Source organism: Suncus etruscus, chromosome 6 (assembly GCF_024139225.1).
Source record: "Suncus etruscus isolate mSunEtr1 chromosome 6, mSunEtr1.pri.cur, whole genome shotgun sequence".
In the NCBI taxonomy this organism is placed as follows: Eukaryota; Metazoa; Chordata; class Mammalia; order Eulipotyphla; family Soricidae; genus Suncus; species Suncus etruscus.
The window spans coordinates 27,492,847-27,508,414 of NC_064853.1; the positions used below are offsets into that span (position 1 = coordinate 27,492,847).

Consider the following 15,568-nt stretch of genomic DNA (forward strand, 5'->3'; position numbering starts at 1 on the left):
ATGGAATTATTACGCTGTGCCTTGTCAGGATAATGACAAGCATAAAATATGTCTTTTATTTAAAAAAAATTCTAGAGACTGGTAGATGGTATAGCAGGTAAGACACTTTAAAGACACTGTTATCATGGCACTATGCATGATAATCCCATATCTGCCAGGTTAAACCCTGAGTGCAGCACCAGGAGTATAACCAGGTGTGGCCCCTAAACAAATGAACAAATTCTGTCTTATTGTTCTTTTTAGAACACAGGGAATTTTATTTTACAGACTAAGTTAAGGAGGGGTCAAAAAAAAGGAGTCACATTCAGCATTGCTCAGGACTCATTCCTCGCTTTTCTGAGAAGTGACCTAGAAGGTACTTGGGAGACCATATATAGTGCTGGGGATTCAAACCATAGTCCGTGGATGCAGTGCTTTTACTGCAATACTATCTCTCTGACCCAAAAACTCATTTTTAAAAAGATATACAGAGCAAAGCTATAATTTCAAAATTGTTATTTTCATTTTAAGTGTGTATTGCATGTAAGTCAAGAATCCTGGAGGTGAACTAACTAAATCTCAGGGAAATAAAAGGTATAGTAGATTACAGCTGTAAAAATCAAAGAGGTCACAATAGGGGTTATTAAATTATGTGTCAATCATGTGGGTTATTATTCATGTGTTTTATAAAAAGAGAACCTTGATGTTCTTGATGACTGGCTGCTTTTTGGTCCTTTTACTGTCTTGCCATCTTCTAGTTTTCATTCCAGTACTTAGTCCCTTTCCATAATAGTGAGAAAGAAAGGTAAGCTGCAAATATGTATTTGGGAGAGATCTAAAATTTGATTGCATAATAAAATATTATTAAGGATTAATATATATATGCCATACCCAGAAATTTTCAGAGATTACTTCTGGTTCTGCACTCGGGAATTACTCCTGGCAGTGCTTGGGGGAATCATATGGGATTCTGGGGATCGAACCCAGGTTGGCCATATGTAAGGCAAGCACCTTACCTGCTATATAATCACTCCAAGTTCACTAATAAATATTTTTAAAGAATGTATTAAGAAGGAACTTAAACACCTGAGGGCTAAACTTAAAATAGTAATACTCTGTTAATGCCTTTCCAAAGGTAGCTGATAATTAAGATCCTGTACAGGAATTCTTTTGCATGTGTTAATTCTCATAGGGAAAGTAACTGATTCTTTCTTAGTTATATAAGTGCAAACATTGACAAAATGTATTTTTTAAATCTTCACTATTATTTATGAAAATAGTTCACCTATTTTCAGAATTTTGATCCAATGGTCACTTAAAATTTTTTTATCCCCTACCCCCTCCTGTTTATATTGTCATTGTATATTGCTATGAGCAAATGTCTCATACTATTGGTTGTGACGCTTATTTGGTTTTGGTGTTTGCATACTTTCTAGTACACTGGGCATCACAGAAAGCAGAACTGCTGGGATTGCATTCAAGCTGGGAAGTATGGGGATTGAACTCAACCTCACTGGCCTCAGACTTGCAAGGCAGACATTTTGCCATTGAACTATCCCAGCCCAGAATCTTCTTTTTACTTAAATAAAATCATTGAATACTTTTCCTCAAAGAGCTTTTGCTTATATCATTGGCATATCTGGTGTTATATTCAAAATAAGTACTTAGGAAAAAACCCTCAAAATTTATAATAGTAAAATAAGTTTATTTGTTGATATAATTACCATTTTTTACAAAAAGTAATTGTATTTTCTGAAAAAAGAAAGTGAGTGGAATATCATTTTATACTTTAGAAATCTTAGTTTGGTTTATTAGAAGGCATTTGAACTCCCATACGATACAGCTATACCACTCCTAGGAATATACCCTAGGAACACAAAAATACAATACAAAAATCCCTTCCTTACACCTATATTCATTGCAGCACTATTTACCATAGCAAAACTCTGGAAACAGCCAACATACCCTTCAACAGATGAATGGCTAAAGAAACTGTGGTACATATATACAATGGAATATTATGCAGCTGTCAGGAGAGATGAAGTCATAAAATTTTTCTATACATGGATATACATGGAATCTATTATGCTGAGTGAAATAAGTCAGAGAGAGAGAGAGAGAAAAATACAGAATGGTCTCACTCATTTATGGGTTTTAAGAAAAATGAAAGACATTATTGAAATAATTATTTTCAGGCACAAAAGAGAGGAGGGATGGAAGTTACAGCCCACCTTATGAAGCTCAACCAAAAACAGGGATGAGTTTAGTTAGAGAAATAACTACATTGTGAACTATCCTAATAATGAGAATGTATGAGGGAAATAGAAAGCCTGTCTAGAGTACAGGTGAGGGTAGGGTGGGGAGGAGGGAGATTTGGGACATCGGAGATGGGAATGTTGCACTGGTGATGGGTGGTGTTCTTTACATTGCTGAAACTTAAACACCATCATGTATGTAATCAAGTTGTTTAAATAAAACATATATTTTTTTAAAAAAAGAAGGTAGTTGAAGAAAATCAGGCCTCACAAATTTGTAGTTGAAAAAGGAGAGGGAGGAGGATTTTAGTGATCTCTTAAAATAATGTTAATCTTGGATGGCAAGCACAATTTAACAAGCAGTAGTTTTCTAAAGATTAGTTTCAATGTGGAATCTGGAGCTCTCTCCTTATACTTGTACTTTCTTGTATGATTTATTGTTCTCTCTTGCTCTTTTAATTAATCCTTTATTGATGCATACTTGTTTTTTTTAATTTATTTATTTATTTTTTGGTTTTTGGTTTTTGGGTTACACCCGGCAGCGCTCAGGGGTTACTCCTGGCTCTACGCTCAGAAATTGTTCCAGGCAGGCTCGGGGGACCATATGGGATGCCGGGATTCGATCCACCATCCTTGTGCATGCAAGGCAAACACTCTTCCTCCATGCTATCTCTCCGGCCCCTATTGATGCATACTTTTATATCAATAATTCACTGTTCATGAGAATAACCTTACAAAATGTTATTTCTCTGCCAATTATAGCCTTTTCGTTATCAGTAAAAAATAATGAAAAGTAAATGCTATTATGTATTACTGTAAATATTATTTAACCTAATGGAACCGCTGGCCTGATGTCAAGAACCCTATGTCAGTAGAGCATTCTTTGCAAATCAATGGCATAGTTTTTGGTTTATTAAAATGACTGAATTTTTTTGGCTGGAGCAATAGCACAATGGATAGGGCATTTGCGTTGCCCATAGCCAACCCAAATTTGATCCCAAGCATCTCATATCGTCCTCCAAGCCTTTCAGGAGTAATTTCTTAGCTCAGAGCCAGGAGTAATCCCTCAGCACTGCTGGGTGTAGCTCCTCTCTCCTCCAAAAAGGTACTAAATTTCTATAAGAAGCAAAGAAAACTTCAAACAAATTTTAAAAAGAGGTGAGATAGAAATTGATTGGTATAACAGAACAGTGAATAGTAAAAGTGAATTTGAACACTGTACAAGATTTGTTTAAAAGGTTTTGCATTCATTTATTTGTTTGTTTGTTTATTGCCACACTGGTAACGCTTCAGGGTTTACTCTTGGCTATGCACTTGAAATCGCTCCTGGCTTGCGGAATCAAAAGGGACGCTGGGGATGGAACCCAGGTCCTTCCTAGGTCAGGCACGTGCAAGGCAAACGCCCTACTGCTGCGCTATCTCTCTGGCCCCCAAAGTGTTTGCTTTTAAAAGAATGAGAAGTCAGGGCTGGAGCAATAGCACTGCAGTAGTGCATTTGCCTTGCATGAAGCCGATCCAGGAAGGCCGGTGGTTTGAATCCTGCGTCCCATATGGTTCCCCAAGCCAGGAGTGATTTCTGAGTGCATAGCCAGGAGAACCCAAGGACCCAAAGTCATCGGTGTGGCCCATACCCCCACCCTACCCCCCAAAAAGAATGAGAAGGCAAGCTCCAAATTGAGAGAAATATCTAAAAAAAAATACATATAATAAAGGATTATTATTCTAAATACAAAACAATCTCTTATAACTCAACAAGATAACAGATAGCCTAATTAAGAAATGGACCAAAGGCCTTAACCAAACACCTCATGTAAGAAGATATCTCATATGTTTGTCACTGAAATTAAAACAATAATGAGATATATCTCTTAACACCTTGTAGAAATGGCCAAAATCCAAAACATTGACAACATCAAATGTAACAATAGGAAACCTCATTTAGTGTTTACTAGGAGTACAAAATGAGTAGTGGCAGTCAGTTTTGGAGAACTTAATGGTTTCTTTCAGAGCTTTGCTGCACCAACATGTTTATGGACACTCAGTTTATAACTCCACATCATGGAAGCAACCAAGATTTCCTTTAGCAGGTAAATGGATAAATATAGTACAATACATCCAGATTAAAATGCATATTTTTAAAATTGAGGTTTCAAGTAATAAAAATACTGATGAATTTTAAACACATATTACTTATTGAAAAATACCAATTTGAAAAATACTGCCCTCTTTATGATTCCAACTTTCCAATGTTCTGGAAAAGTCAAGACTAAAGAAATAGTAAAAAGATAGTTCTTATTGGGGTACAAGATAGAGGAATAAATAGGCCATGTGCAGAGGATTTTTAATAAAACTCCATGATATAATGATAGATCCTATTATATCTTTTGAAAATTATGTGTGATCTTAATAAAATTGATACAGAAACTTGAAAATGTATTTTGAAAATGAATAAAATTATTTCAAGTTAAAGTAATCTTCGGTTTGAGAGATTTTCTTCATATATAGGTTATAAGTAGTATAGTATAATGAACTAAAACTATATTTTACTTATTTACCTTTTTTGTTGGGGACACCATATCTGGAGGTGTTATGGTTACTCCTGGGTAGCGCTTGGGGTCTTTCCTGAGGTGCTTGGGCAACCATGTTGTGCTGGGAATCAAACTGCGCCTCTTGCATGTAAAGCATGTCCTGTCAGCTTTGGTACCTAAACCTTAATTTCAAAAAATAAAATAACATAGACATTGTACCCCTAGAACTCAGTCACAAACAATCTTGTAACTTTTCAATTCAAGTGACTCAATAAATTATAAACAAATTAAAGAGCTCCACCTCTCTTGGGGCTGAAGTGATAATACAGTGGGTATGGTACTTGCCAACCCTCGTAGTATCCTGAGCACTACTAGGTATGACCCCCCCCAAACCAAAGCAAAATATAATCCTGTCATTTTAAACAAACAGATCGACAGACAGTTCAAACCCTCCCCCCTAATTTCTTAGAAAATAAATATCCTAATAATAATAGTATTTACCTGTTACAGTTACACAGCCATTTTATTTCACATACATTTTCTCATTGGATTTTCATACTAACTACATGATGTTGATAGATCTTTTATGACCTTATTTTCAAGTAATGATGTTGTTTTATATCATCTAAGATAAAAAAAAGAATTGAAGCATAAAACTTCTTTTACTTTAATTTTTTTGTTGTTGCTCTTTTGGGGGCCATACCAATCTATTCTACAGTCTTACTCCTATTTCTGTACCAGGGATCACTCCCAGTGATGCATGAGGGACCATACATAGTGCTAAGAATATAAACCACTCGCAAAACAAGCATCCTCCTTCTCTATCTCTCTGGCTCCTTATTTTACTTTTTAATTTACTGACTTATTTTTCTGACAGCATTATGGAATTTTAGGGTTTTCTAACCTTATATCTTTAAGACTTATCATCTCTACCACCACAGGACCTCTGTTGTGATGTCTCCTTCTCTCTCTTGCTTTCCTTTCTCTCAGGATTTTGTCTTTTTTTTTTTTTATTATATAGCATTTATATACCACAGCTTCTTAGGCATCTGTTGATGAACAATTAGTTTGATTCCATTTTTGACTATTATGAATAATTCTGGAATGAATATAGGGTAAGGTACTGAAATTCTATGTAATTTGTCCATATCCTGTCTTCTGATATCATAATTTTTTTACATAACTAGGTTCTGAGACCAAGCAAACGTTTACTTTGGCTTTAACCTCTTGAAATCACACTCTGAATAATTATTATTTTTACAAGCAATCCTCTAGCCCTACATGAGACTGCCTAAGAAGAGATAGCTCCATCTCTAATTAATGTTGGGTATTTGAGGCATGCTGATCCTTTCAGTGAGTTACCTCAGTGCATTGTGTAGAATCTTCAGTGACACATAGGCCTGCTTGCCCAACTTGGAGCCAACCCAATTGTGTTACCATGTCCCTTTAGTAGTACTTTTCTCTAGCACCTTTTAAAATATGTGCACTTTTAACTTAGCACAAAATTGATTATATGAAAAAAAGTTCCCATGCAAATTAATCACTACATTTTTTTCTCTCCAGATGATGAAAATAATGGTCATTGGAATAATAGCTGCCAATCTGCCTAAATCAGTGTAGTTTCAAAGTCATTTTTATCACTTTCAAAAGTCTACAGAGGGCTGGAGAGATAACACAACAGCAAGGCCTTTGCTTTGCATGCGAGCAATACAGGTCGGACCCTGGTTTGAATCCCGGCATCCCATATGGTCCCTGAACCTGTCAGGAATAACTTCTGAGCACAGAGCCAGGAGTAACCTCTGAGCACCACTGGGTGTGAACCCCCCTCCCCCCCAAAAAAAAGTCCACAGAGGTAAGGCAGAAATTTATCACCTCAGTTAACAAATGATAAAATTCAGGTTTTGATTATAGAATTGGCTTCCTAGGATCAGGAAGTTAGGCATTATTTGAAAAAAATACTTTTTCTGGCTATTGGTCCAGGTTGCTTTCCATCATACTACATTTACTGGTTGTCAATGACATTTATCATCATTACTATTTTATTACCATGAAATTTTAGATTGGGGGAAAATATTAAGAAAATTGGGCCAGAAGGCCGGAAGGGAGTGGGGAGGAGGGAGATTTGGGACATTGGTGATGGGAATGTTGCACTGGCGAGGGGGGGGGGGTATTCTTTACATGACTGAAACCCAACTATAATCATATTTGGTGTTTAAATAAAGCTATATATAAAAAAAGAAAATTGGGCCAGAATTATAGCATAACCAGTAAGGCCCTTGTTTTGAACACAGCTGAACCTGGTTTGGTCCCTGGCATCTCATATGGAATGTTCCGGCACACAGACTCAGGAATAAGTCCTGAGCATAGCTGGGTGGACTGCAAAAACAAAATACCATAAAATTTGACATATTATTTTAGTCCAGCTTATTTTTGTTTTTATTTGTATTGAAATTCAATAAATGAACTTACTTTCATAATTAGTGATTTTGTTTTATTTTTATTAATAAGATCATCTAGCATTTGTTAAGCATAATGTTGAATCATCTTAATGCAAAAACAATTCTCAACACAGACTAAAAGAAAATAGCAGTCAATGCATATAATTTTTTGATCGTTTTTTGGTATTTGGGTTACACCTGGCAGCGCTCAAGGGTTACTCCTGGCTCTATGCTCAAAAATTGCTCCTGGCTGGCTCTGGGGACCTATAGGATGCGGGATTTGAACTACCATCCTTCTGCATGCAAGGCAAATGCCCTACCTCTATACTATCTCTGTGGCCCCCAATGCATATAATTTTTACCAGCATATTCTACATGGCATTAAACACTTCACATGAATAAAAATAGTTGGATATTTATAGATCTTTGCATTTTTCATTGCAATATTTGTTCTTAGGCTAATAGCATGTTTGAGTTGTAATTATGACTTAACTCCCTAAAGTATCTTTGACCAGTCCCTCTAAATTTATAGCTTCCTCTTGTAAATTCAATTCAGATCTGCCATAAAGTTATCAGTATGCTGATAGAGAACCTGTTTTATTTCTTTTCTTTTTTTTTGGAGAGGGGGGGGTTTCACACCTGGCGGTGCTCAAGGGTTACTCCTGGCTGTCTGCTCAGAAATAGCTCCTGGCAGGCACGGGGGACCGTATGGGACGCTGGGATTCGAACCAACCACCTTAGGTTCTGGATCGGCTGCTTGCAAGGCAAACGCCGCTGTGCTATCTCTCCGGCCCCATCTGTTTTATTTCTAATAATAAAATAATCTATACCATCAAGTTAAATTTACAAATGTTTTGTTTTCTAAAAAGCAAAGAAAATTACCATCTTGGTTATTTAATATTTTATAATAAATATAAAGGTGACCTATTTTATATTTGCCCAAATTTATTTTAAATCTTAAATAGTTGTTTAATATTTCTTCTGTTAAGTTGAACAGAATTAAATAACTATTGCTTTTAACTATTTTGGCTAAACTTGGGGATATTTTGGTGGTAGTTTTTATTATATCATAACAGTGATAAGAACAGTAAAAAAAAAAAAAAAAGTATATGAGAGCCTGAAAGTAAAACATTTACTTTGCATACTACCAGCCCTTGTTTGAACTTCACCAAGTATGGTTCCCAGAGTACCACCAAGAGTGAGCCCTGAGCACAGAACCAATAAACCTTGGGCATTGTCAGGTGTGGGCCAAAATATAAAACAAATAAGAGCAAAGAAGTGTACCAGATGTTATGGTAGGTTTTGTACATAGTTTTATTTAAAAAAAAAAAAAAGAATAATTCTTAGGATTTATTTAAAATTTATCTCTTTTTTTTTGTTGTTTTTGGGCCACACCTGTTTGATGCTCAGGGGTTACTCCTGGCTATGTGCTCAGAAATAGCCCCTGGCTTGGGGGGACCATATGGGACGCCAGGGGATCGAACCATGGTCCGTCCTAAGCTAGCGCTTGCAAGGTAGACACCTTACCTCTAGCGCCACCTTCCTGGCCCCAAAATTTATCTTTTTCTACCTACATATAATATCGCAGATAATCTTGTCATTTTGCTATTTTGAATATAACCAATACTTTCCTAAGAGACACCTTCATCTCTTGATATGGTAAGAAACTAGCACTTATCTCCTTGCTGTGTATCCTCTCACATTTCCTTGGGTTATTTTCTACATATTTCTTTTCTTTTAATAATTTATTTAAACACCTTGGTTACTTAGTTGGGTTTCAGTCATAACAAGAACAACCCCTTCACTGTGCAACGTTCCCATCATCAATGCCCCCATCTCTTCCCTCTCCTACCTCCCCCCTGTATTCGAGACAGGCTTTCTCCATCCCTCACTCACTGACTAGTTATGATAGTTCTCAGCATAGTTATTTCTCTGTGCTCCACTCTTTGTGGTGAGCTTCATATCTTGAGCTGGTCCTTCTGGCCCTCATCTCTGAGAATTAGATTCTTATTTGTTTTTGTTGTTTGTTTGTTTTGGGGCCACACCCAGTGGCATTCATGGTTCTGTGCTCAGAAATCACTCCTGGCAGATTCAGGGACCATCTGGGATGCCAGGAATCAAACCTAGCAAGGCAAATGCTCTACTCACTGTGCTAAAACCCCAGTTTTAGATTTTTTTTTTATTTTTATTGTGGCCAAAGTGAGTTACAAATCTTTCATAGTAATATTTAAGGTACATAGTGGTGATGAATAAGGGGCATTCCCACCACCAGTGTTGTCCTTCCTCCACCCCTTTTCTCAGCATGCATCCCACTTCTCCCTCCTTTATCCCCCAGGATGCTAGCGTAACTGGTCCCCACTTGTATAGCTTGTTGTAGATTGGGTAGCGATTCTGTTGTCGTTGACTTTCGACTTGGTATTCAAGTCTGATCGTTTTTTATTTCCATTCAAAGTTCATATGACTGTCTGGTCCTGGTACCATCCATTTTCCCCCTCAAATTATGATGTAAAACTGGGAGTTGATGGTGATTAGATAATAAGTGACATTGTGAAATGCATGGGTTTTCTTTTGTTTTAGGACTATACCCATCAGTGTGCATGTTTTACTCTTGCTTTGCATTTAGGGATCATTCCTTGTGGTGGTTGGGTGGTCCTTATAGGGTGCCAGGAATTAAGCCTGGGTCAGTTATGTATAAGGCAAGCATCCTATCCACTGGTACTGTCACTTTGACTTCAGTTTTTTTTTTTTTTTAAGTGCCTTTGTATCAAACATTCTTCTAGATACCCTCCTCCCCTCAAAGATACAGAGGACTACTCTAGGAATTAGGAAACTGAGGCATTATTTTACTAATCAGAAAAGTATCAACACATGCTTGAATTGGAGGGGTCAAGTTAGTTTTTATTTTGGATTATTATTTCCTAGAGCCTCAATGCTATTATCTAATGAATAATAACTTTAGCTATTTAGAGTCTATATGGGGAAAATTTTCATTTCAGTTTCTTACAATGTTACCATTTCTGGTCTAACTTCCAAATAATGGAATATAACCAGAAAGCAAACTCTTTTTTTGTGAAACATAGTTTCATTTTTGTATATAGTTGATGTATTTTACTTTTTTGCAGATGTGTCTTGCTGAATCAGGACTCTCTTATCCCTGCCATCGACTTACAGTGGGAAGAAGATCCTCACCTGCACAGACCCGGGAGCAGTCTGAAGAGGTAAGCCTATTTGCCAGCTTTTCATTGAACACAAGGCCTGTCCTCCACCCACCTGCCCACTTCCTATTCTTTTTTTTATCTGCCACAGCAATGAATAGATAAAGTTAATGTAGCGTGAATAGAGTCTCAGTAAATTCTTGAAGGGAGAAACTTTCCATGCAAGATGATTGCTAATGTGCGCTTTCTCGATCTGTAAGTTTCATGTTTCAGTTAGACAGCATTTAGATGGATTGGTTGAGATGATGTTTTTTACTTGGAACTGTCAAGCTAACAAAGGGATTTTCTATTGTTGCTGACTATAGTTGAGTACATTTATTAGGATTGATCCTGAACAGTCCTTTAATTCCTAGAGTTGGAGTATTGTCTTTGAGCAAGTATTGATAATAGGTAACAAAGATGAATAACTGTACTGATACCAGCATGATCATAGTCAAGAATAATAGATTAGTAAACTAATAACACTGGCATATGATAATAAGTACAAGAATAGCACTGCACACAGCTTATTGTAGAAATAAAAAGGAAAGAAAAATAAGAGTGAATATATTTGAATGTATGATATGCTTATACATGTCTTTATGCTTAAAGGTGTTATCTTTTCCATAACTTAAAAAAAAAACTTTACCTATAGGGGAGTAGGATTTATATATTGGTCTACCACCAAAGAGGATCTGAATATTGCAATTTATATCTATAACATGTTATTTCTTTGGGCTGGTGTGTGTGTGTGTGTGTGTGTGTGTGTGTGTGTGTGTGTGTGTGTGAGAGAGAGAGAGAGAGAGAGAGAGAGAGAAGCAATAGTTAGAAAGAGAGAGAGAGAAGCAGTAGTTAGAAAGAGAGAGAGAAAGAGAGAGAGAGAAGCAGTAGTTAGAAAGACACCACAATGCCACATGTGTTGTGTGTGTGTGAAGTGGTAGTGCGATAGGCATTACAATGCACCTTGACCCTAATACTGTCAAGTGTAGGTATGGAAGGGGTTAAGTATTTCTTGAGTTCTAAGTTCTAGGACAAGTCATTACTATGATTTAAAAATTATATATAACCAGAACTCTTAACTAAATAGCACAGAAAACTTTATTTCTACCAGGGTGTTTTTTTTTTTTTTTTTTTTTTAGTTCTATGTGTGATTCAACTATTCAAAACTTTGGACTATTCAACTATTCAAAACTTTTTATCTTATATTCTATATAGAATATTGTTGCCATAATACCTCTCTAGCCATCCTCAAAATATTGATTCATATCTCTTAATATGTGAAATGGGTTATATAAGTAAAATTCTAGTTTATGAACAACCTATATTTTAAATGAAATTTCCAGAAATCCACAGATTTTTCCCATTACCTCTTGTTATGTATTGTTTTTTCAGACCTTTGAAAATGCTAATTTTCTTTAGAGAATTCACATCAATTTTTCCTCATACTTTTATCTCTTCAATAATCCATGAAGAAAGAAAAATGCTATCAAGTATCATGCTTAATCAGAAATAATTGAGTATTTATTTCTAATTTTTGGGTATATTTTCAATGACTAAAGTAGGTTTTGCTTTGACTATTTTTGTGTAAATTTTCTTTTTTTTTAATTAATATCTTTATTTAAAATCCTTGATTACAAATATGATTACAGTTGAGTTTTAGTCATGTAAAGAACTTCCCCCTTCATCAGTGCAACATTCCCATCACCAATGTCCCAAATCTCTTTCCACCCCATCGCACCCCCACCTATACTCTAGACAGGCTTTCTACTTCCCTCATCAAATTGTTATGATAGTTCTCAATGTAGTTATTTCTCTAAATGTACTCATCATTCTTTGTGGTGAGCTTCTTGTCGTGAACTGGACCATCCAGCTCTTCTCGCTTTTGTCTCTAGGAATTATTGTAAAATTGTTTTTCATTTTTCTTAAAACCCATAGATGAGTGAGATTATTCTGCATCTATCTCTCTCCTTCTGAATTACTTCAATTAGCATAATAGATTCTATGTACATTCATGTATAGGAAAATTTCATCTCTCCTGAATGCTGCGTAATATTCCATTGTGTATATATACACCACAGTTTCTTTGGCCATTCATCTGTTGAAGGGCATCTTGGTTGTTTCCAGAGTCTGGCTATTGTAAATAGTGCTGCAATGAATATCAGTGTGAGGAAGGGATTTTTGTATTGTATTTTTGTATTCCTAGGGTATATCCCTAGGAGTGGTATAGCTGGAATCTCCATATTGATTTCTATAAAGGTTGGACTGGACAGCATTCCCACCAGCAGTGAATAAGAGTTCTTTTCTCTCCACATCCCCTCCAGCACTGCTTGTTCTCATTCTTTGTGATGTTTGCCAATCTCTGTCATAAATGTTTTGATTTGCATCTCTCTGATCATTAGTGATGTGGAGCATTTTTCATGTGCCTTTGGCCATTTGTATTTTTTCTTTGACAAAGTGTTCATTTCTTCTCCCCATTTGTTGATGAAATTAGATGTTTTTTTCTTGTAAAGTTCTGTAAGTGCCTTGTATATTTTGGAGATTAGCCCCTTATCTGATGGGTATTGGGTGAATAGTTTCTGCCACTCAGTGAATGGCTCTTGTATCCTGAGCACTATTACCTTTGAGGTGCAGAAGATTCTCAGCTTAATATAGTCCCATCTGTTTTATCTCTGCTTCCACTTCTTTGGAGAGTGCAGTTTCCTCCTTGAAGATGCCTTTATCTCAATGTCATGGAGTGTTTTACCTACGTGTTAATTCTATATACCTTATGATTTCAGGTCTGATATCAAGGACTTTAATTTTACCTTTAAAATTAAAACCTTTACATGGTTTCATAATCTTTTTTTTTGGAGGGGCCACACCCGGCAGTGTTCAGGGGTTACTCCTGTCTGTCTGCTCAGAAATAGCTCCTGACAGGCACTGGGGACCATATGGGACACTGGGGTTCGAACCAATCACCTTAGGTCCTGGATCGGCTGCTTGCAAGACAAACACCGCTGTGCTCTCTCTCCAGGCCCAGGTTTCATAATCTTAAGATTAATTAGTATTAATAGCTTTGCTAAACTAAAATGTGCCTTAAAATCTCATCATCTGAAATGTGTAAACATCGCAACCTCTTAGGGGCTGTTGAAATATAGGAAGGAAGCTATAATTTTGTTTATGTTATAATCGTATTAGAGAATGGGAAATAATTTATTTAATTGTATTTCTTCTTTCATCCATCCTTTATTCATTTAGAGGTTTAATGTCTTTTAGATGTAAAACACCAGGATCACAACCTGTGAGTTGCTTTTAAAAGCTTACTGAAACTATTGACTCAAAATACACCTGTGTTTTCTCTCTTGACAAGATTCTGTCACAAGGTAGATTCTGTCACTTCTATTGTTGAGCATCTTTTTGTTATTTTTTTTTCCTTATTTTTATCTGAAATCTGTGTCTTTGTAGGTTCTCGCTGGTGGAGCTTGCTCTTTTCTTCTGGTTTTAATCGACTATTAAACTTTCAGTTAGGAAGATATTTTTACAATAGTAAATAAACTCAAATTTTGTTTATGGATAATAGTTATTATATCTTATAATATGTGGAAGTTTTGTTTCTGACATTCCTGCACATACATTTATATACATTTTTGTAGTGATAATTAAGCATTCTCTCTCTCTCTCACTCTCTCCATTCTCCTTTTGCAGTTGAACCCTCATTTAATGATCTTCCCGTATCTCATGTAAATAGTTAGGTACCTATCTTTTCTCTTTCCTCGTGCTTGGGTAGAACCTTGAGAAATCCGTTGGGTCCTGGCTTCCTGGGATTTTTGTAAATTCTATCTGACAGAAAGAAGAAGGAGATTAACTGAAGAAACAAATAGATGTCCACAAATTTCATATGTGGTATTAAAACCATTGAGGATACATCCATTGAATAGCCAATCTGTGCTAATCAGGTGCATTTAACTGGTATTTTCATGATATGATTAATGAAGAAATTGAGGCAATATAAGATAATAGAGAAAACCAAATATATGAGAATAGGCGCGCCTTCTAAAATATTTGTAGACAAAAGCCTTGTCTTTTCCACCTCTCTAGCCCTAACACCTGGCACATTCCAGCCACCTAATAAATATCTGTTAATGACTATTTTTAAGAAGAAGAAAAGCAAGCAGAGTTGAGAACCACATTCACTTATAAAGAATGAGTAAGAGCTGGACAAATGAAGAAACAGACATTATAGTATAGTGAGAGGAAATGGTATGCTCTGATAGATTATATAAAGAGGAGTGTAGGTTGGTGTTCATGCAAAATTAAGTGGGAGGCGAGGAAAGATGAGAAGAAAGTAAATACATCTGTATGTCAAATTGGTAACTGGAATTCTGTGGACCACCTAAGATTTTCTAGTGGGTTATGAATCGTCTCCCTCCCCCCAATACACACAAAAGAAGAGCATTTTACTGTGCATAAGTTAAATGCAAAGAAGAAAACAACTGGAGATGAGAAATCAGATGTGAATCTGTTGTGGATGATACTAAACACACACACACACACATTTGGTTTTTGGGACACACACACACACACACACATATTTGGTTTTTGGGTCACACCCGGTAGTGCTCAGAAATTACTCTGGCTCTATGCTTAGGAATTGCTCCTGGTAGGCTTGGGGGACCACATGGGATGCCAGGATTTGAACCACCGTCCTTCTGCATGCAAGGCAAATGCGCTACCTCCATTCTATCTCTCCAGCTCCCCAAATATATTTTTTTAATTGAAAATGGAAAACGGTATGAAAATATCAAAAATTTTTGAGGGAAACTTATAGGACTTGAGATGTGGGGGGCCAGAGAGATAGCACAGCTGTAAGGGCCTTGCATGCAAAGGGATGATGGTTCGAATCCCAGCATCCCATATGGTCCCTCAAGCTTGCCAGGGGCAATTTCTGAGTGCATAGCCAACAGTAACCCCTGAGCGCTGCTGGGTGTGACCAAAATCCAAGAGAGAGAGGACTTCTGTTGTGATAGGAGTTATGGTAATTAATTAAAGGGAAAATATAAGAAATGATATATAGGGTTTTGGTTTGAGTCAAGGAAAAGATTGATGCAATAAACTCATAACTTTTTACCTACTAAATGCCTTATAGTGATCTAAATGCTTGAAATATGACCATGAACAATGCAGATAGTTGTGTT

At 36.4% G+C, this 15,568-nt stretch overlaps 1 protein-coding gene across 1 annotated transcript in view; it reads left to right on the forward strand.

Annotated features, from left to right (window-relative positions):
• The window catches only part of FAF1 (Fas associated factor 1), a 402,771-nt gene that overhangs the window by 247,494 nt on the left and 139,709 nt on the right, over window positions 1–15,568 (forward strand). The window contains exon 9 of the mRNA XM_049774743.1: window positions 10,323–10,418. Coding sequence (XP_049630700.1) covers window positions 10,323–10,418 — 96 coding nt within the window. The remainder of the gene's footprint in view (window positions 1–10,322; window positions 10,419–15,568) is intronic.